We start from the raw sequence: 23379 nt of genomic DNA, 5'->3' as shown, positions 1-23379 counted from the left end.
AATGACAACACAGAGGTGGGGGAGGATTATTGGGAGGTAGGAAGAGGAAAATCTACCTGAAGACAAAATAAGGGGAAATATGCTACAGACTCAACATGAGCAATCTGGTTTTAATATTAAAAGAAATTTCTGAAAGAGAAGTCCTTTAGATGATAGATAGAAGAGAGCTTTACTGTAGCCAGCTGATAAAGTGGATAGGAAGCTGGTCCTGGAGCCAGGAAGACCTGAGTTCAAATCTGACCTCAGACACTTACTAACAGGGTGATCTTGGACACGTCACTTAACCTCTCTCTGCCTCAATTTCCTCAGTTGTAAAATGAGGATAATAATAGCACCTATCTCACAGGGTTGTTGTGACGATCAAATGAGATATTAATATTTGTGAAAAGCTTATTATAGTGCCTGGCACATAGTAGACACTATACAAATGCTTATTCCATTCCTTCCCTCTCCCTTCTTGCTCCAAAGGTTTCAAGGTTTCACTAAGTGAGGAAGGCAGAGATAGGGTCTCTATCTAGAGATCAGAAGATGAAGCCAATGTCTTCTTCTAGACCATTCCAGCAGACCAAGGGTTTAAAATCGGCACAGGCTTAAGCTTCTCACACTCCCCAGCTCCTCCCCTGCTTGATCAGAAGAGGAAAGGCCTCCTGTTCTGGGGACACTAGCAGGCCTCTAGATGGAGCTGCTGAAAACCTTGTGCTGTTGGCAGAAGCAGAATCCTGTCCATGTCTACAAGACATCAGCACTTGGTCAGTTCCCTGTATCCCTTCTGTTGAAAGGGGTCAAGGGGAGGGAGAGGAGGAGGTTTTTAAAGCCTAGTTTTGGTCACAAGGAGGTGATGAGTGCATTCCCTGATGGAATGAATTTGAGTATCAGGGCTACAACTTTTCTTCTCTCCACTCTTACCAAATAAAGAATAGATGTGCAGTTGTGTCCCCTTCTACCCTTCACAAGAGGCCCCACAATAATGATAGTAATAATAGTTTAGGGTTGTTAGGTGGTGCCATAGTGCACTAGGCCTGAAGTCAGGAAGACGAATCTTCCTGACTTCAAATCTGAATTCAAATACATATTAACTGTGTGACTCTGGGGAAGTCACTTCACCCTGTTTGCTTTCATTTCCTCATCTGTAAAATGACCTAGAAAAGGGAATGGCAAACCACTCTGGTTTCTTTGCCCCAAAGACAAAACAAAACACAAATGGGGTTATGAAGAGTTAGACACAACTGAAAACAACTAAACAACAAATAATAATAGCTTCCATTTCTATAACACTCTAAAATGAGCAAAGCATTTTACTCATAACAACCTTATGAAGTAGGTAGCACAAGTATCATTATCCCCATTTTATAGATGAGAAAACTGACACCTAGAAAGGCAAAAGGATCTACTCCAGATTTCATGGCAAATAAATGAAAGATACAGTTCTATATTGGGTTTCCCGAATTCTTGATGCAGTCTAGTGTGATGGTAAATGATGGGGAGCCATATACATCATTGGAATTAGGAGTTACATTAATAAGACTATGGATTAATTACAGTATTAGAGTATTATTACTTTTTACATCCTACTTTTTCCCTGGCCCCTACTTCTGGCCAGGATTCAGATCAGGACATGCGCAAAGGGGGCCTGTGACCTCAGCCTCTCCTGATATATTACCCAAGGAGTCTCCTAGTCTGCAAAAAAGGGATGGGGGGCACAATGGCTAGTTGAAGCCTGGGGCAAAAGTGAAGTGAGTTGGTCTGTTGAACCCCACTGGCCCCTGTCTACTACAAAGCACCTAAAGTAGACAGTCCTTGGGTCCCAAGGGCTAGAGGGAGGGGCTGCTTGAAGGAAAGTCTTGCAACTCCAGGTAATTCGCTGGACTTTGTAAGGAGCAGTCTGCAGTTCCAAATTCAGATTGATTCTTTAGTTGTGGGACTAAAGGTGACACTTATTTAGTTCTGCAACCCCCACCCAATTCTGACTCCCCACCCAAGAAGGGAGGTAGTAGGTTCCCAAGTTTCCAGAAAACCCATAAGACCTAACAGCTTAGGAGCTAGTAAGCCCTGTATTTGTGTATTGAGGTAGCTGTAGAATCAAATCCTAGTTGAGTACCCCTTAATGGGAACCAGGAAGGGAGAAGGACCAAGACCTTTCTCCTTACAGGCTTGCCTTTTACCCAAGGCCAACTTCAAAGGAGTTAAATTAAGAGCAGAGCAGCTGCTCAAAGAGAATGGCTGAGGCTGACTAAGACTTTTTGAAGGAGCCCCTAGTTCTAACTCTTCAACCAATTACAAAAAAGCTTTTCCTAATCAGGTACTTGGAAGACTCTAGTGACAAAATGTCTACACATTCTCTGATGTCTCTACAAGGTACTCCCTCTGCATGTCATCACAACTATCCTGGAAGCAGGTTCCTCAGACTCTTCTTGTAGGAAATCAGCATCAGAGGCTCTTTGCTCATGTGCCTGTCCCTAATACACAAGCTCTTACAGAAGAGTCTGTTTCTTTTCCCTAGGACCTAGCACTATGCCAGAGCATATCTGAAAGCAAACCTCCAGTGAGTACCTATTTCTATGGAAGGTATGGAAGTTAACTTTGCAGAGGGAATATGGGATTCTACATAATAGTACTTTGTGCCCCTGCTCTTCCCTTCCCCCATGCCCTTTCTAAATAGGAAGAGGTAGGGTTTTTTCCCTTTGTTACATGTGTAGAGAGAAGCAATGGTGTCCCATAAGAAGGAAGGTAGTACAGTGGTTTTATTGATGCCCTGCCATGTGTACTGGTTGTGTTCCTATAAGTTCAAATTCCTGAAGAATCAACACTTGGAGAGTATGTAGAATATGAGCTAAATAGAGCTGGAAAGTGAAGGGAGAGTTGGACTAAAGGTTGGGTAGAGATTCCTCTCTACTAAGAAAGAAATAAGAACAGGAAGAAAGTTAGAATTAGGAAGGAATAAAAAAGGGTTGATTAACTTGATTTTTTTCCTTCTTGACTCTAAGACCAAAATAATCTACCAGGGAGGAAAAAATCATCTAACTTTCTTCCTTTTCCTTTATCTACTTGGTGGACACTTCCATTTCTTAAACTTATCCAGTCTATCTCTTACATACTCACTAATTGCACTCTTTCCAGTTACTCAAAGATTTAAAACACCATAGAGAGCAATCTTGTGGCAGCAATCCCATCCATTGGCCATATTTGAGAGAGGGCCACATAGCCTTTCCCTACACACAACAGAAAGGAGCTTATTCCATTTCATATCACTCTTAATCCATAAGCACTTATTAAGTGTTTACTACATCTCAGACACTGTTCTAAATACCAGGGGTATCAAAAAAGAGGTACAAAACCAGTGCTTGTTTTTGAGGGTCATACATTCTAAAGGTAGAGACAACATGTCTATAAATACTTGCATACAAAATGCATACAAAATAGATGGAAGGTAAACTTGGAATGGAAGATTCTAGGAAGTTGAGAAACCAGGAAAGGTTTCCTACAGAAGTTGATATTTTATCCGAGTCTTGAAGGAAACCAGGCAGTCTAAAAGAAGGAGCTAATGATGGACAGTCTTCTAGGCAGGGGGAGCAACTAGTATAAAGGAATTGAGATGAGATGAAGGGTAGCATTAGAGAAGCAGAAAATAGACCAGTATGGTTAGGTTGTAAGCAAGCATAGAGGTGAAGAAAGTATAAGGAAACCAGAAAGGCAAGAGGGGACCAGGCTATAAAGAGCTTTAGGTGCCAAACAAAGGACTGTATATTTAATTCTTATATCCTACTCCCTCCAGTCTAGAATGAGTGGAGGAGTCCTTAGTTTCATATTAGTTTACTATATCCTGCCTCTCTCCACCCCACCTTTCCCTTTATGCCAAACATTGGTGTTAGGTGGGGAAATTGCCTTTTTAGGGTCTTAGCAGACCAGCTAGAAGGTCACTGTAGAAATCATCTCAGACACAGACAAGAAGCTGCTTCTTATATGATTAACCATAGACAAGAGTTTGAGTCTTTTAGGGTAAATGACTCCCCTTTTGAAGAATATGTTGATGAATTAAAGAAATTTGGAAAGTGGGGAGGAAATGATACAATTGTAGCATTTGCTAAGCAGCATCAGCTGAATGTGGTGGTTCATCAATTAAATCAACCTTTATTGAAAATCAGTGGCACAGAAAAAACTGATGCTAGAGAACTCCACATTTTCTACCATAAAGAACATTATGACAGCATTAGAAAGATCAATGACAATTCAGAAACCCCTGCCACTTTGGCTTGGGGAGGAGACCAACAGCATTGCCTGCTGAGCATTTGACTTCTGACTTCCGGGGTGCGAGCTTAAAAGGCAAGGAGAGAATGGAAGTGGGGGATTTTTCCTGCTCTGCTGGTCTCCTGACTGCGCTGCACAGACGGTCTCTCTCTCTCCAAAGGTGGCCTTCGGTTTAGGTGAGTTTTTATAAGGAATATAGACTAAGCTTAGACTTAAGACGATTTGTATTGTGTTTCTACTTTCCTATCCTTCTAATCAACATCACCTTGTGACTACCATAACAATAAAAGGTCTATCTAGAAAACCAAAAGCTTCTTCCATTTACTAGTCTGGGAGATAAATTAAGGGAAAGGTTAAGTAGGGGAGATTTATGATCTAATATCCAATTTTAAATCTCACAGTGGCAGGAATACAGTTTTAGGTATAGATACCATGAGAGAAAAATAGTTCTTCTGTCATGATGTGATTCCAAGTAGATCTTCATTCCTACCCCTGTCCCAGAACTGCAGGATTTGGGGAAGTGGTAAAAAATATTAGGAGCTTTAGGTTCCTAGAATCCTTTTTCCTTAGAGTGGGAAGGTCCCAAGCTCAGGAGCTACAGCCCACTTAGTAAATTTCCCATCCTATGGTTTTGTCCATGGTGCTGAAACGAGCAGTTTGGCTCCTGGATCTGCAATGCCTTTTTTAAAAATCTGAAATTTTAAAAAGATTAATAATGACTTTCATTTTCAAACACATTTCATTGCTTTTCCCTCAAAAGAGATCTAATTTATTCTTTAATCTTTTGCTTAGATCACACACCTTGAAACTAAAAAAATTTCCTTCCACCACCCCATCCCTAAAGTCTTAGCACTTTTTGATTATCTCTAGGCTTACTCAGGGTCGTGTCAATGAGATAAAAATAGCCCAAAAAACCCCCCAAAAGCAGGCTTTTGTCCTTTCCTGAGAGCCTTCCTTGATTTTTCTTTTTCTTTTCTTGTTTGTTTTTGTAGGTCAGTGAGGGTTAAGTGACTTGCCCAAGGTCACACAGCTAGTAAGTGTCAAGCTCTGAGGCCAGATTTGTACTCAGGTCTTCCTGAATCCAGATCCGGTCCTTTATCCACTTCTCCACCTAGCTGCCCCTCCTTCCTTGATTTTGTTTTTTGTTTTGTTTTGTTGCAGGGAAATCAGGGTTAAGTGACTTGCCCAGGGTCACACAGCTAGTTAAGTGTCAAGTGTCCGAGGCTGGATTTGAACTCAGGTCCTCCTGAATCCAAGGCCAGTGCTTTATCCACTATGCCACCTAGCTGCCCCCATTCCTTGATTTTTAGCTTTTTTCTTGTACCCCCAAAGATGGATGATTATAAAATGTGGTCACTGATGGTAAGATTTGACTGGCTTTACAAGGTTCCATCTGCCTAAATATGTCTCCCTGACCATACCTCAGTGGCTGAATCCCCTACTTTCCTCTAGGAAGACCTGGACTCTCATTGTCCCTGTCCATAGGTATGCTACTTTACCTTTATGGATCTCAATTTTCTCCTCTATGAAATGAGAGAGTTGGACTAGATAATCTTCAAAATCCCTTCCAGGTTTGAAGATATAATCCTATGATCCATTTGCTCTAGGGGAATAACCTTTCCACTTTTCCCGTCCCCACCTATTCATGTCCAGAATGATCACCTTATAGAATTAGAGGTAGGCAAGGAGCACCATGAAGTAGCTCCAAGGAGGAGCTGAAGAATCTAGACTCAGGTTCTTTCTGTTTTTCTCCCTGGAGGAGAACATGTCTCTGTATTTGGATCCATGGGTCATGGCACTTCTTCCCCTCAGGACAAAGTTTACTATAATAAACTTCATTTCACAAAAAGGCCCAAAGCCCTAATGTCTTTTTCTCTAAATGTAATGAAGCATTAGGGTGTTTATGGAATATGCTTTACTTTCTTATTATTAATACTTACTACAATTAGCACTTATTCTGAAGCTGTGCTAATAGAAAGATTATCTTGATCACATCTCTCCATGATCTAGCAAGTCATACTTTTTTTTAATCTCTGAGAGATGCTATTATACTTTCAGTTTTCTTGGGAAAAGGAGAGGAAGGGCTTGAGCTGGAGGAAAAGATGGGACTGTTAAGGAAATTTTGAACTGTTGGGAAAAAGTTTGAATTTAGGGAAGAGAAATGGGGGGGGGAATTCCAAGGGCACTTAATGGAAGAAAAAGGCTACAACTAAAGGGCTTTAGAAGGAGCAGATATGGGAACAAAAAGAAAGAAAATGAAATCAAGGAGGTAGAAAAGGAGGTGGAAATCAACAAACATATATTGGTGTTTACTAGTATAAAGAATTAATTGTTATTTGAGGTTTTTATGCCTCGGCACGCACTGGCCTGGGGCTCCACAAACCACACTGTGCTCCACCCACTGGTTGTAGCCATTGCCAGGGCTCTGGCACCTCACGTCATCACCACTCTCTGACGCCTACATGGGCCTGGCAAAATTATAATGATTGGAAGCCTAGTGAGGGCAGTCATGTGACTGTCAGAGCGGCCATCCCATTGGCTGGGGCTGTGTGGGGTGTTTCTAGGTTTGGGGGAGGAAAATTGGGCATTCTAGGTGGAAGCTGGAAAGCGACAGGCATTCTGCTACGTATTTTCAGCTGATTCCTGGGCAGTGGTATTTTTTCAGGTATTATAATTTTCCTTTCCCCATTTTATTTCCTTTCCCTTGATCCTACTGATCCTGTTTGTGTTGTGTTTTTTTTTTAAAGTTCGTTCTTGTTAAAATAAATCTTGTTCTGTTTTGAGGGAGGCTGCCGGTCTCCTTCCTTGCCCCAATATTGCGGCGAGCCGTTTAGCTAGCACTCCCCAATTAAAAATTGGTCCCCACACTAGACAGATAAGTGACCCAGTGGATAGAGTGTTAGACTTGGAGTCAGGAAGAACTAAGTTCAAATCCTACCTCAGATACTTATTTAGCTGGGTGACGGAGAAGTCACTTAACCTTTATCTTCAGTAATAATACTAATTAATAATCATAATATCTACCTTCCAGGGTTGTTGTGAGAATCAAGTGAGATAATCTATACAAACTAATAATATATACTTAATACATAAATATTATTTATAAACTTTGCAAACCTTAAAGTGCTTTATAAATCTTATCTATTCTTATTATTATTATTTGCCAAGCATTGTACTAAGTACTAGGGATGCAGAGACAAAGCAAAACCAGCTCCAGCCCTTGAGAAGCTTATCCTCTAGGGGCAGTTAGGTGGTGCAGTGGATAGAGCACTGGTCCTGGATTCAGGAGGACCGGGGTTCAAATTCAGCCTCAGACACTTAACAATTACTAGCTGTGTGACCCTAGGCAAGTCATTTAACCCCAATTAATTCCCTCACCAAAAAACAAACAAGCTTATACTCTAGTGGAGGTAGATAACATGTGCATATAGGTATATAGAAAGACAGACAGGAAAGAGCAGTAGGAGGACTTGAGCTGAAGAAGAAAGAAGACAATAAGGTCAATAAAACAAAGGAGATGAAATGGGTGACCTATCAGCGTGCTAACAATATGAGAGAGAGTCTGATCATTCAAACTGAAAATCCCTGTCAACAGGTTGCCTTAGCAGTTCTCCAAGAAGCTACAGGCAGAAACAACAAAGAACTGAGGACAACACTTCCAGTAAATATGAAGAGAATTCTACAGTGACCTGAAGAGAAAATGCGACACTTGAAGTGCTTATTCAAGTTCCAGATGTCCAGGAAGCAGTCAGTAATATGGCATTACAGGTCATGAAGAGACAGCTGATGAGGACTAGATGTAAAGATTTGAGTCATCCGCATGAAGATAATAATTGAACCCACAGAGTTGATGAGATCACTGAGAATACATTGAGAAAGGAGGGCCTAGAATAGAGTCCTGCCAAGTGTAAATGAATTAATGTCAGAGAGAAGGCACTAGTGATGCAGGAAAGACCTTCTGCAAAAGGTGTGATGTGAATGGAGTCTTGAAAGAAGTCAGGGAAGCTAGGAGGAAGAGAACTCCAAACATTGGAGAACGACAGTGCAAAACACAGTCAGGAGATGAAATGCCATATATAGGAAGCAGCAAGGAAGCTAGTTAGCTTTTTTGAAGTTGAAGGGAAGGGAGTAAAGTACAAGAAGACTTAGAAATGTAGGAAGGGTCCAGGCTGTGAAAGGCTTTAAATGCTAAACTGGGGATTTTTACATTTGATCGTAGAGGTAAAGAGGAGCTGCCATTTGAGTTTATTAATAGACAGACCTGCACTTTAGGAAACTCAGTTTGACAGCTGACTGGTGGCTGAATTGGAGTGAGGAGAGACCTGAAACAGGAAACACAAATAGAAGACTATTCTAATAATTGAGGCAAAAGATGATGAAGGCCTGTCTGTACTAGAGGAGTAATTGTGTAAATAAGGACAAGAGGTAAAATCAAGAGAAGATAAAAAGGTAGAAATGACAAAACATTTTCCCCAACTGTCCTTCTATTTTAAAAATTTTAATATTTAATTGTTTTTCCTAATTACATATAAGAACTATTTTAACATCATTTTTTCCAGTTTTAAGTTCCAAATTCTCTCCTTCCCTCTTCTATCCCACCCTTCATTGAGAAAGCAAGAAATCTGACATAGATTACGCATGTGTAGTCATGCATATTTCCATTTAAGACATGCTGTGAAAAAAACACAGACAAAAACCCCAGGAAAAATAAAGAAAGCAAAGAAAATGTATCTTCAATCTGCATTCAGCCTCCACCAGTTCTTTCTCTGGAGACAGACATTACCTTTCATCATAAATCCTTCAAAATTGTCTTGCATCATTGTATTGCTAAGAATAGTGAAGTTATTCACAGTAGATTATCATACAATATTGCTGTTACTGTGTACAATGTTCTCCTGGTTCTGCTGATTTCACTTTGCATCTACAAATGACAAAATTTGACAACAAATTTGATATGTGTAAGGAGTAAGGTGTCAAAGATGACACTGAGGTAGAAAACCTGGAAAATCGGGAAGTAGATGATGCTTCCAACAGTAATAGGGAAGTTGGGACGAGGAAAGAGTTTGAGGGAAAAGATAATGATGATTCTGGAGAAAGTCACACAAATCTCCAGGTTAGTTTCATTACAATGGGATCTAATCTCAACCAGGTCCTCACGAGTATATGACAATTCTTTTGTATATTTTCCTTGATTGACTTTCCATCACATCATCTATGGCAGGTATTCCAAAACCTTCTCCTCTCTCTTCAAACCTTTTCTTTCCACCATCCTAGCAGAGGACCTTGATTCCTATGTTTCCAAGAAAATAGGCCTTCTCCATCCAATTAGGTCAATAAAACTGACAATCTAAATGAAATAGAATATTTCTAAAAATATAAATTGTTCAGATTGATAGAACAAGTGATAGAGGATTTAAATAATCAAATCTCAAAAAAAGAAATTGAATAAGTCATAAATGAATTCTCAAAGAATAAAATCCTATGACCAGATGAATTTACAATCAAATTTATTAAATATTTAAAGGACCATTGATTCTAATATTACATAAAAGGTTTGAAAAATAGGAAAAGAATGAATCATGATAAATTCTTTTTGTGATATAAATCTGACCTTGATACTTAAATAAGGAAGAGTTAAAACAGAGATAGAAAACTATAGACCAATATTCCTAATGAATATTGATGCAAAGTTTTAAAATAAAATAAAAGGAAATTTTAAAAGGAGATTATAGCAATACATCACAAAGTTTATATACTATAATCAGGTTGGATTTTTACCAGGAATGGAGAGCTGGTTTAATATTTGGAAAACAATAAAACCATAAACATAATTAACCATATTAATAGCAAGCATGATAAAAATTCAAATTATGTGTATAGATTCCAAATCTTTTGACAAGATACAATGCCTATTTCTACTTTTAAAAAATACTAGAGGGGCAGCTAAGTGGCGCAGTGGATAATGCACTGGCCCTGGATTCAGGAGGACCTAAATTCAAATCCCTTCTCAGACACTTGACACTTACTAGCTGTGTGACCCTGGGCAAGTCACTTAACCCTCATTGCCACACCCCCCCCAAATACTAGAAATAATAGGATAAATGGATCTTTCCTTAATATGATAAATATTATCTATCTAAAACCAAGAAGGACTTTCCAATAAGACCAGGGATAAAGTAAGGAAGTCCATTATCACCACTGCTAATTAATGTGGTGCTGGAAATGCTAGCTATAGCAACAAGCAAGAAAAAGAAATTGAGGAAATAAGCATAGGAAAAGAAGAAACAAAATTGTTACTTTTTTGTAGCTCTTATGATTGTTTACTTTGAAAAGCTAAAAAAATCAACTAAAAACTATTTGAAACAATTAACTTCATCAAAAGTTGCAGAATATAAAATAAATTCATATCAGTCATTTGAATGTCTATGATTCAATAGGAAGAGATAGAAACACATTCCATTTTAAATAACTATAGAAAATATTAAATACTTGAAAGTCTACTTTCCAAAACACACACAGAAACTATGTAAACACAACTATAAAACACTTTTTACAACAAAAAGGGACACATCTAAATAATTGTAGAAATGTTAATTGCTTGTGGGTAGCACAGCCAACATAATAAATGAAACAATAACTAAATTTATTTCTTCAGTGCCATCCCAATTAAATTATGGAGGTAAAAAATAATAATGAAACACATCTGGAGGGGGGTAAAGGCAGAATTTCAAGGAAGATAATGAAAAATAGTGGAAAGGAAGAGGCTTAACAGCACCTTATCTCAAACTATACTATAAAGTATTTATCATCAAAACAATTTGGTACTGGTTAAGAAATAGAGAGGTTAGGAGCAGCCAGGTGGCACAGTGGAAAAAGCACTGGCCCATGATTCAGGAGGACCTGAGTTCAAATCCAGCCTCAGATACTTGACACTAACTAGCTATGTGACTCTGGGCAAGTTACTTAACCCTCGTTGCCCCATTTTAAAAAATAGAGAGGTTGAACAGTGGAACAGAATGGAGAGGTTGAATGGTGGAACAGATCAGTTACATGAAATACAGAAGCAAATGAATACAGCAGCCTAGACTTTGATAAACCCAAAGATCCTACCTTTTGAGGCAAGAACTTACTACTTGACAAACTGTTGGGAAAACCAGAAGGCAACCTGGCAGAAACTAGGTATAGACCAACACGTCATACTATATACCAAGCTCTTCAACTTATTAGCACTTTCTCCCTCTTGAAATCACTTTGTCCAACTTTGGTTACATATATTTTGTATTTACTTATTTGTGCACATGTTATGTTCTCGGTTAAACTGATAGCTCTTTGAGGGCTGTGACCAACATTAACCAAAAACAATATCATAAATCCATGAGACACTGAATTGCAATTAGATTTATTATATGAGAAATGAGCATGCAGAGCAAAGAACTCACAATCAGAATTTTGTATATTTATTACAGTGCAACAAAGGGAAGAGGAGAAAAACAGAAATCTCCTAAAGGGGAATGGCATGGGAAGGGAAAATTTTCAGTAAAAGTGGGGCCTCAGACACTTGCTACTTACTAGCTGTGTGACCCTGGGCAAGTCACTTAACCCCAATTGCCTAAAAAAAAAAGTGGGGAAAGGACCAAATCTTTCTCAAAAGGGAGGAACAAGGCAATGGCAAAAGCAGCCTTCTTTCCTCTTGGGAACCACTAGATCATTAAGATTGGAGGGTCTGCTTATCTATAAGGGTCCTAGCTGCACAAGCAGTTTCTCAGCCTAGTATAGACTTGAGTAGTGCCTGTCTTGACTCCCAAGGACATACAGAGAGTCCAGTATGGGATTAAAACAACAAATTGTATTGCTTTAGGAGGGCTTTATCCATGACATATTCAGGGCCTCCTGCAAACTGCCAGTCCAGTGTTTCTGGAAAATGTGGGAATTCAAAAAGCAAGTTCAGGGGACTCCTTAACATTTCTTAACAACAGGATATTCATTAAGACATGATCTTCAATTATTTTTCATCCATTTTGCAGGCAAATAGACTCAAATACACACCCCAGCAATAGTGATAGCTAATTTTTATATAGCGCTTTCGAGTTTACAAAAACCAAACTTCCTCACAGGTCTATGAGGCAGAGAGTTGGTTTTATTATCCTACTTTACGGATGGGGCAATTGAGTCATAGAGAGAGGAAATTACTTGCTTGGAGACCAGATCAGGGCTCAAACCTGGGATTAGAGGCACAGCTACATGTTAGACAATGAGCTCCTCAAGGACAGGAACTATTTTAATTCATCATTGGATCCGTGTAGTACAATATTTTAGGTACTACAATACAGGTGTCAGGGATAGAAGTTAATACATTTACCATTTGTATATAAGACCCAAATGTAATCAAACTAGGGAAAACTGGTTTACCTATTTTTTTTTAAAGCAAGAAAGGTAGGCCTATAACCTCTGCTACTAGGGAGGCAGGAGTAGGTGGATTGCTTGAGTTTAGAAGTTCTGAGCTACTGTTAGGCTAAAACTGATTGGGTGGTCTACACTAAGACCAACACCAATTAGACACTCATTAGAGTGTCTGAGAGCAGGAGACCACCAGGCTGCCTAAGAAGGTTTGTCAGAAACGGAACAAGTTAAAACTTTTAAGCTGATCAGGCATCAGCCATGAGTGGCTGGTACACTTCTAGCTTGGACCAGATAAGGAGACCCAGTTTCAAAAAACAAAAAAAAAGTGTGTGTGTCGGGGGGGGGGGGGGGGAAGGGCAGAAAGATGAAAATAACTCCCTACTAACATTTGTCTGAAGGATGGAATTTCTGGAATGGAAGAAAGGTCCTGAAACAATAATCCCCTCAGAACTTCTCTATCTCCTTTCTGTTTTATCCTCTTTTTTCCCACTACCAGGATTTGTTAAGATGTTCTTTAAAAGTCCTCAAAGACCCTTCACTGATTCACTAGGATATGATCCAGGAGAGTTTTCCACATCTATCATCTGCTTTAACTTCAAAAGAATGAACATATCATACACATTTGTCACAATATTTTAAAATGTTGAAATAATTAGAAACCACCAATAATTTCCTTTCAGACACACACAAGGCTGTCTGTTCAACAGAGGGTATGGGTATGGAAATACACTGCCTGCACATGGACACTCACACATGCTCACAGGCTGTTTGCTTGCTCACCCTTCTTCACATGTGCATTCTCCTCTCTGTCTCTCTGTCTCTGTCTCTGTCTCTGATCTTTCCAGTGTCTACAACAGTAAAAATACCATCTCCAAAAACCAGGCTATTCATGAACTGGATCGCTGACAGTCTATGTCTGTGCTGTACCACAAAAAGTGAACAGTTAAAGCTATCAACCAGGTGTTGTTTTCTTTAACCTGATTAGATTGATTCTTTCTCTGAATATACTCAACTGCCTGGGTATTTTGGACTGAAGTCTTTATTTGGTGCCTTTGTCCACAGAGTCAGTGAAGCATGAGAGAAACCATTAACCTTAATTATCTAACATCAGAAGACTTCCCAGGAAGAAGTGACCCCAAAGAGATCATCTCTTCTTACAAGTCAAAACACTTTTGCCCCCTAGAGAGTATTTTATTCCTCCTGCTTCACTTGAGAATCAGTCATCATTAGAAATGGTTAAGCTAAATGGTCTTTAATGTCCTTCCCAAGTAGCAAATCACTTAACCTCTTTGTGTTTTAGTTTCCTCAGTTGTAAAATCGGGGTAACAACAGCAGCTACCTTATAGGGTTGCTGTGAGGATAAAGTGAGATAATATTTGTAAAGAGCTTAGCTTTAGTCGGTGCTATATAAATGCTTATTTCTCGCTTGCCCCCAGTTCTAACAATCTGTGTTCTAAATTCCAATTCAATTTGGCAAACATTTAGTAAGCACTGGCTATGCACAAAGTCCCATGCTAAGTGCTGGAGATACAAAACATGCAATAACAATGTTCTTGCCCTTTTAGGGCTGAGAACAGAAATATGTAGCTGAAATCTTTTGTTTGACTATAGGCGGTCCCTGGTCATATCTCTAAAATGAGACTGAAAGGAGAAAACAAACCATAAAGGCTTACACTGAAAAACAATAGCAATTATAGAACACATGCAGGATTTGCACAAGGCAGATTTGAGAGAAACGGATGCCCTATATTTGGATCTCTACCATATGGGGTCTTCATAAAGTCCTTCTGTCATTTGACTTTGAAATGACTTATATAGAACAGATACATCTACTAGTCACTGTTCTAAGGTCCCTTTCACCTCTGACATTCAATAGTCATTCTAAGTTCTAAGGTACTTTCCAGCTCTCACAGTCTGTGTTTTTATTCCAGAACTCTCTGTTCTAAGGTGTCTTCTACCATGGACATTCTATGGCTATCAGTTTCCTCATTTGGGTAATGAGGAGGTTTTGACTAAAATGAGGTGGGGCTCTGAAATATGCTTCTATTCAAGGTTTTAAGGTTCCTTCCAGCCCTGAATCATACATTCTAGCATTCCTTTCAGTTCTAACATTCCATCGTTCCAATAATCTGTGATTCTGAATACAAACTATCAGCATCTTTTCCAGAATCATCTTATTTACTCTCTATAATCATATCATACACATGGATGTCTAAACACATATGCATGGGAAGTCAATGGCTGCCCAACATCAGTTTTCTTTTTCTTTAGTCAGTTAATAAACATTTCTTGTATACCCACTGTGTACTGTACTAGTTACCACATTGCTAAGAGGAAATTTTTTTTCTTTTTTTTTTTTATTTCTGCATTAGTCATGTTATACAAGAAGAATCAGAGCAAGAAGGAAAAACCTCAAAAAAGAAAAACAACAGCACCAAAAACAAAAGAGATAGTATGGTCCAATCAGCATCCATATTCCATAGTTTCTTTTTTTTTTTTTTCTGGATTTGGAGAGTCTTTTCCATCATGAGTCTAAGAGGAAATTTTAAAAGGTTGTTTCTTTCTTTCTTTTTGGTGAGGCAATTGGGGTTAAGTGACTTGCCCAGGGTCACACAGGTAGTAACTGTTAAGTGTCTGAGGCCGGATTTGAACTCAGGTCCTTCTGAATCCAGGGCTGGTGCTTTATCCACTGCACCACCTAGCTGTCCCCAAAAGGTTGTTTCTGTCCTTAAGGAGAGGTATCAATCTAGGTAGGAACTGAAGATATAGGCAATTAACTGAGATTAATATGTGTAAATGAAATTGTCATCTGTTTAGCATCTGGCTAAGCAATAATAGACAAGGTAATACCTTTGAGACTCCAATTGCCCTGGAAAAATATCACCACTTCATTGTCTCACATGTTTCAATGTTATTTGGGATTTTTTTCAACCAGCTTGGCCATCTGTTTGATTTTGGGACATGTCCAGTGAAGATGCGTGCTATGGAAAGATGTTGGCAGTGAGGACAAAGTGGCTGCCATCCCATGAAGTTGCCATGCAACTGAAGTGTATTATAGAGGAAGGAACAGGCTGGCTAGATGCAGGTCTACCTCCCCAGCATGGTCTCGCCTTAAGCCTATCCTGAGAGAGCTGTTTATAGAGCAAATCCTCTTTCACATGTACTAGGTTCACTTGCTATTTAAGGGAATGCAAAGGTGAAAGCCTTGTAATATGAAGATTAACGATCCCCTCCCCATGCAGATATTTGGGCAAATACAGGTTTTTCATTTATCTTGTTTATTTTAAGTGAGGTACACTCATAAGTGAAGTAACTTGGTGTCATTCAGTGGCTAAGATATGGCCCAGTTTAGCAGTGACTGATGTCAAGTAAGCAAGCATTTATGAAGCCCTTACAATGTGCTAAGCACTGGGAATAGAACTACAAGGAGAAAGAAAGACAGTCTCTGCCTTTAAAGGGAGCTTATGTTTTAATGGGGGAAGATAAGTAAAAGGAAACTGAAAATGTGGGTGGGGGGATTATCCTAAACAATGTCATTAACCTCTCACTAAGAGATTTTTTATGGCAAGTGGGTACCCACCCATGTGTCAGTCAATCCATCCTTCATAACATCTCCCTTATTCATCCACTTCTGTTAATTCACATAGCCACCACCCTAGTTCAGGCCCTAATATCCTCTAGACTATTACAGCAGCTTCCTAATTAGACTTGTGTCTTCTAATCTCTATCCTCTCCAACCCATTCTCCACACAGTCTGGCATTTCCCTGTCTCCATTTCCTAGCATCCCTAGCTTACCAAAAACAACAAGCATTTGGGTGGGGGTGGGGGTGGGGGGGAGATCTACTCTGTACTAGGCTTTAATGATACAAGGAAAAAATAGAACATTCTCTGTCATCAAGGGGCACACATAGAATTGAGGGATGGAAGGGAATGATATGTACACAGATAAGTATATATACGCACATATATATTTATACATATATACACATACATATATAGTTTTTCATATATCTATATACAGCTTTCCATCAGTTCTGCCATCTTCCAGTGAGTTGCCAAAGTGACAATCACAAAGGGAAAAAGGAGAGGGACATGATACATGTTTTCTTAGCCCTTCAGAAATCATAGTCATGTCCCTTGGGCTACGTATATGTGAATATACAAGAAAGCTGATATTGTAGATATCAAGGGTATGGGCACAGTTCAGCAAGGAATGCCCCACAAATGTTACCATGCCAAGACTGGATGGGTCTTTAATGTTCCTCAACATGCTGTAGGCATGTAACCTGCAAACAAACATGTTAAGGGCAAGATTCTAACCAAGAGAATTAATGTGTATGTTAAGCACTCCAAGAGCAGAGATAGCTTCTTGATGGGGGTAAAGGAAAATGATTAGAAGAAGGAAGCCAAAGAAAAAGGCACTTGGGTTCAACTGAAGTGTCAACCTGCTCCACCCAGAGAAGCATGCTTTGTGAGAACCAATGGCAAGGAACCTGAGTTGTTGGAACCAATCCCCTGCAAATAGATGGCACAAATGACTATAAAAACATAATAAAAGATTATTGGATTATGGGGAAAAAGAACATACATATATACATACATATATATATATATATATATATATATATATATATATATATATATATATATGGAGAGAGCAAATGCAAAGCAATTTGGGGGGAGGCAATAACAACTTGGAGCATCAGAAAAGTCCTGAGTTACTCCTGGAGGAAAGGCAGGGCTTCTAAAAGCACCTAAGTGACATAGCAAATAGAGTTTTGGACCTGGAGTCAGGAAGAACTGAATTCAAATGTTGCCTCAGACATTTACTATCTGTATAAACCTAAGCAAGTCATTTACATCTTCTCATATTCAGCTTCTTCATCTAAAAAATGGGGATGATAATAATAGTGCCTACCTCTCAAGGTTGTTGTAAGGATCACAGGAAATAATATTTTTAAAATGCTTTGCAAACCTTAAAGCACTATATAAAAGCTAGCTACTGTTATTTAAGGAGGGGAGCATTCTAGGAGTGGTATGCAGTCTATACAGAGGCACAAAAGTAGGAAATGGAATTTCATCTACGAGGATCACCAAGTTGGCCTGTTCGGCTGACACACAAAATTCATGTTGGGGAGTAATTTATAATAAGCTTGGAAAAATAAGCTGAAACAAGATTGTCAAGGGCCTTAAATGCCAAACAGAATACTTTGTGTTTTATCCTAGAAGCAATAGAGAGTCATTGAATCTTCTTGAGCAAGGGAGTGATAAATACTAACTTGGCAGCTATGTGAAGGATGGATTGGAGAAAGGAGAGGATGTGGGCAGAGAAAGCAGTGAGGAAGCTGTTACAGTAGTTCAGGTGAGAGATGATAAGGGCTTCAATTAGAGTAGTGGTCATATGAGTGGAGAGAAAGGGGTGGAGGTGGATACAAGAGATGTTGGAAGACTTTGGGGAAACAGAATCAATTCAACACTTTTAAAGTGATTGGATATGGGGGAGGGTGTTGTGAAGAGTTGAGGATGGGGATAACTAGGTGGCGCAGTGGATAGAGCACCGGCCCTGGATTTAGGAGTACCTGAGTTCAAATCCGGCCTCAGACCCTTAACACTTACTAGCTGTGTGACCCTGGGCAAGTCACTTAACCCCAACTGCCTCACTAAAAAACCAAACCAAAACAAACAAAAAGTTGAAGATGACCCTAGGTTGTGAACCTGGGTGACTAGAAGGATAATGGTGACCTCAGAGAAAAATAGGGAAGTCAGGAAAATGGATGGATTCGGGAATGGAGAAGATGATGACTTTTGTTTTGGACAAATTGAGTTAGAGATTCCATTTGGGACATTCTCCAAAGCTTGCTCCACATGCTACCAGCTCTTCAAAGAAGCCTTAGTCCATCCCCCTACTTATTGATGCTTTCTCCCTCCTCAAATTATCACATATATACTTAAGTGGTTAGATGGTGAATCTTCCCCCAGAAGAATTCTACTCCTCCTCCCCCCTCCCCGCCCCAAGTCCATCACACTCCTGAGCAGATGGTGTTCTTCATTCTGTCTTTGTATTACCAGTACCTAGTACAATACCTTGTTCATTGTTGATATTTAGTGCTTGCTAGCCAAACTGGAGTTCAAGATTGAGGCTTCGATATCACAGAAAAAGTTGATTGTTCTATCTATTCTCCATCAAGTGCACAAGTGAAACCAGTGATTTCATGGACTGAGAACTCAAGCCACCACCGCCTGGTTACAGATTCTCAGGAATATAGCACATGGCTGGAAAATTTTGTAAAGCTCAAAAAATAATAATAAAATAACTGACATTCATGTAGTATAAAGGATTTGACATACATTATGTCATTCCTCGGGGACAGTGAGGTGGTGCAGTAGATAGAGTGTTGGGCCTAGAGTCAGGAAGACTCATCTCCCTGAGTTCAAATCTGACCTCAGACACTTACTAGCTGGCCCTGGGCAAGTCACTTAAGTGCTTCAGTTTTCTTATCTGTAAAATGAGCTGGAGAAGGAAATGGCAAACCTTATTTGCCTCAGTTTCCTCATCTGTAAAATATACTGGAGAAAGAAGTGGAAAACCACCCCAGCATCTTGGGTGATGAAGAGTTGGACACGACTGAAAAATGACTGTATATCAACATGTGGTTCCTCACAACAACCCCATAATGTAGCTACTGAAGGTAATATTAGCTCAAGGATGTTTTGACTAAAATTAGGTAGTGCTCTATCATCGTGATTCTATGTTCTAACATTCAAGGTTTTAAGGTCCCTTTTAGCACTGAATGCTATGTTCTAAGAGTCCTTTTGGCTCTAACATTTCATGGCTCCAGTAAATTGTGATTCTAAGGACAAACTATCAGCATAATCTTCTATTGGTGAATCATCTCATTCACTTTCTATAATCATACCCCACGTGGATGTGATCATTTACAGATAAGACAAATACAAGTCATCAGAGAAATGAAGTGATTTGCCCATGGCTGCTCAGCTAATAATTGGCAGGGGTGGACTTTGAATCCGGGTCTACCTGGCTTCAGGAGTCTAGCATACTATGCACTGGGATATACTGCCTTTCTAAGAGCAGAGATGACATTTCTTCATAATCTTATGTGAACCTCATGATGACCCTGTTTTACTATCCTCTCTGCCACTAGAAAACTTAAAACTTAAAAATTATAAGGCCTTTGAATTGTTATTTTAAGAAAAGGTCTAGCTATGATGCTCCTTTTGAAACAATAATAGTAATACAAAACAATTCTATGACTGTCTATAGTAAAAGCTAGCCTTTATAAAGTGCTTAAGGTTTGTAAAGAACTTTACATTTCATCTCATTTGAGCCTCACAAGAACCGTGTGAGGTAGGTGTTATTATTATCCCCATTCTGCAAATAAAGGATAAGGGACTTGCCAAGGGTCACACAACTAAGTGTCTGAAGCTTGAATTCAGGTCTTCCTGACTCCAAGACCAGAATTCTATGTACTAGATAGATCACCTAGTTTATGTCATTAAAAATTCTTTGCATATATTATTTTATAGGATTATCTAATATTGATTTGGTGGTAAAAATGCTGCTTAAAACAATTTCTATTTATTTCATTCTTACTAAATTTCATCTTATTAGATTCAGCCTAATGTTCTCATCTGTTCTAGTTTAGATCTTTTTTTTTTTTAATCCTGACTCTTTCCCACCTAGCTTTGTGTCATCCATAAATCTGATAAAAATGTTTTATCCAAAGTACTGGTAACAAAGGGACTGGATCCTTGATTTCACCGAAATAGGGAATTTCTGGATGAGGACACTTTCTCCCTACTCATACAAATCAGCCCTTTCTATTAGAGAGTTTTCTATAACAATGAGAGGTCAGGTGACTGCCCAGGGTCACCACTTGTCAGAGGCAAGACTGGAACCTGACTCTTCCTCCCTAAGAGTCCAGCTCTCTATTTACTGCAGCACACTTCCTCAACAAAGCACTCATAAAAACATGAAATACTACAGGACTACAGATTCTCTGAGGCACTTCACTGGACACCTCCTTTCAAGTGACATTGAACCATTTTGTTTACTCTCTGAGTCCAACTAATCAACTAGCTCTTTAATCTACCTAAATGTACTATTGTTTAGGTCAAATCTTTGCTTTTTGTCCATAGGAATGGCATCACTGTCAAATACTTTGCTAAAAGCGAGGTAAACTTTGTCTGCAACATTCTTAGGACTTACACGTACAGAAAGAAGGAAGGAAAGAAGGAAGGAGGAGTGTGAGAGAGAAAGAAGGAAAGGAAGAAAGAAAAAGTAAGGAGAGAGGGAGGGAAGGAGGAAGAGAAGAAAGGAAGGGAAAGAAAGGAAGGAAGAAAGAAAAAGTTGAATTTATTCTGACAGTCTGTACTTGATATCATGCTTGCTCTTTAACTTCTTCCTTTTCTAACCCTTTCATGGTATCTGTCATGGGGACGCAGTGGTGAAGTGCTTAGCTACATATGTGAGTGGAGAGGAGTAAGTTTACTTTGTAACCATTTCTCTCTACATTCCTGCTGAATGATACTGGGCAAATTACTTCCCCTCTCTGACATTCAATTTCCCCATATACGGAATGGGAGGATTGATTAAACTGGCCCTCGTTTCCATGATATAGTGATTTGGAATCTCAGAACCGGGAGGGACTTTAGAAGACATATGGTTTAGCTCCTATTTGAAGCAGAAATATCCCTCTACAGAATCATTAATATTTGCTTGAACAAGTCCAGTGATAGCAAAGGCCCTTTCTATCCAGGCAACACGATCCTATTGTTGCACGTCTAATTGCTAGGAAGTTTTTCCGCTATAGGGAGTCAAAATCTGCTTGCCTGAAGCTTCGACCCAATATTCTTCATGTCCCCTGGACTCTCACTGAAAAGCTTAATTCGTTTTCCACATGACAACACGGATTCTTCTCTGGGCTGGTCATCTGCAGTGCTACGGTTCCTCGGTTGCAACGCAGCACAAGGGGCCGGTGCTCTAAAATAGTGCGTGCTCATAGAATTAGCACTTGGAGAAGAGAGACCAAGACTAACCAGCCTCCACCTCCTCGTCTTCGGAGCTGACGCAGGGTTAGTCTCGGGGCTGCAATGGGTTATGTAGGCTTCAGGGAGGGCGCCCTGCAGAGCAGATGGCAGCCTGGCCCTGGAGAAGAGAGCAATGTAGCCAGAGGCTTCGTGGACAGAGCCTGTAGCCCCTAGAAAGTGGTTCCACACGCACACAGGAAGATCTGTACATGCAGAAGCAACAGAGCAAAACTCAAGGGACCTTCTGGGCTAATTTGCCCGGCAGGTATATTAGACCAGGGTGGCCTCCAGCCCAGCCCCTTTCTCACATCCCTCAGCCCGGGTTCAGTCCACGACACCTGCGGCGCAAAAAGCCCCTGGGCACAGAGCAACTTCCCCAGGCGGCGGATTGTTCCCTAGGGAGCGCGCCCAGGTCCCGAGCACACGCGCGCGCCTCTCTTCCCCCTTTACCCCCCTTTCTCCCATCACTGGGCACGCGCCCCTCCCCACAAACTCTCAGGCTGAAGGAGACGGCAGCGGCTGCTGCGCGCGCTCCTCGCCCGGGACTGGGACTGGGCTCGCGCTGCGCGCGTGCCGCTCGCTCGCTCGCCTGGAGCCCGGGCAAGCCTCGGAAAGAGCAGAAGCGGCGGCCGCTGCAGGGAGCTGCAAAGGGGGGCAGGAGGCGGGAGACAATCCGAGAAGCGGCGCCGGCAACGGCTTGTGGGTCCCTGGGGCAGCGGGGCGAGGGACGTGGGACTAGGGGGTAACTGTCTTTGGATGCAGCCCGCTTTCTTGAAGTGGGCGCCCCAACTAACCCTGACTGTCCCCGCAATGCCCCTTAGCTGCAACCAGACCGGTGTTGGCGGGAGCGGCCGCTCCTAGCGACCGGCGGGACGGCGCGAAGGGGCCCCTGGCCAGCCGGGCCCATCACGTGCAGCAGCCTCGGACGCGCCGAGGCGCTGTTTGCAGTGGACGTAGAGAGCCCGGGTCCTCCCCTGAGGGCAGCGGCCGTTCCCATGGTGAAAGGTAAGCGCTTCGGGCTGATGGGCTGGGGATGTGAAGGGCCGCTGCACTGGGGCCAGCGGACGTGGAGCTGGGAAGAGTGCATGCACAGGGGCCGGAGGCGATAGGTCAAATCGGACCGCCTGAGAAGCCCCTTTGGGATTGGGCCCCCTCTCCACGCTCGGTGTGTCCCGCGCTCCCCCTTTGTTGGCCCGTCTGCAGCAGGGTCCAGCCCGGCTGCGTCTGCTCCCCGGTTCTCCTGGGCCTGAGGCCGAGGTGGCCGCGAGACTGGGGGTGACCTCGGAGCCCCGGCCGGCGCGCGCTCGGGGATCTAGAGCAGACGCTGCAGAGGCAGACAGCCCCAGGAAGGGGAGGGGAGGAAGGGAGGAGGGACTGGAGGGTGAAAGGGTTAGCATGCCGGCCACGCCGCCTCCTACGCCACATTCCGCCCAAACAGCAGACCGACTGGGAGGCAGGAAAAGTTTCCCAAGGTGGTGACAGTGGAAGGCAGCACCTTGTCCACAGCCAGGAGCTTTTCCTGATGCATCTGTACTGTAGTGCCGCTAGCCCGTCTCCCTGAGAAGCAGCAAGGCCATGAAAAAGCATTTCGCTTTTTTACCAGCTGAGAACAAACCCTCAAAACACCGGAAGCCAGGAGAGATTTTTATAGGTCTTGATTATCCCCCTACCTTCCCCAGAAGCTC

At 41.2% G+C, this 23379-nt stretch overlaps 1 protein-coding gene and 1 pseudogene across 4 annotated transcripts in view; both read left to right on the top strand.

Annotated features, from left to right (window-relative positions):
* The first annotated feature begins 15606 nt into the window (after window positions 1-15606).
* Window positions 15607-17198, top strand: LOC122739035 (annotated as a pseudogene).
* A 4630-nt stretch (window positions 17199-21828) lies between these two features.
* The window catches only part of FAM163B (family with sequence similarity 163 member B), a 64653-nt gene continuing 63102 nt past the window's right edge, over window positions 21829-23379 (top strand). For 2 of the 4 annotated variants that reach the window (XM_043988959.1, XM_043988960.1), the window contains exons 1-2: window positions 21829-22393; window positions 22516-22699. In XM_043988959.1, coding sequence (XP_043844894.1) covers window positions 21904-22393; window positions 22516-22699 — 674 coding nt within the window. In that variant the 5' untranslated portion in view covers window positions 21829-21903. Of the gene's footprint in view, window positions 22700-23379 lie in introns of all 4 variants that reach the window. The other 2 variants (XM_043988961.1, XM_043988962.1) reach the window with 2 other exon arrangements.

Source organism: Dromiciops gliroides, chromosome 2, assembly GCF_019393635.1.
Source record: "Dromiciops gliroides isolate mDroGli1 chromosome 2, mDroGli1.pri, whole genome shotgun sequence".
NCBI classification, from domain to species: Eukaryota; Metazoa; Chordata; class Mammalia; order Microbiotheria; family Microbiotheriidae; genus Dromiciops; species Dromiciops gliroides.
Note: the sequence above shows the minus strand (reverse complement) of the source record. Positions and strands in the feature narration are given on the sequence as shown.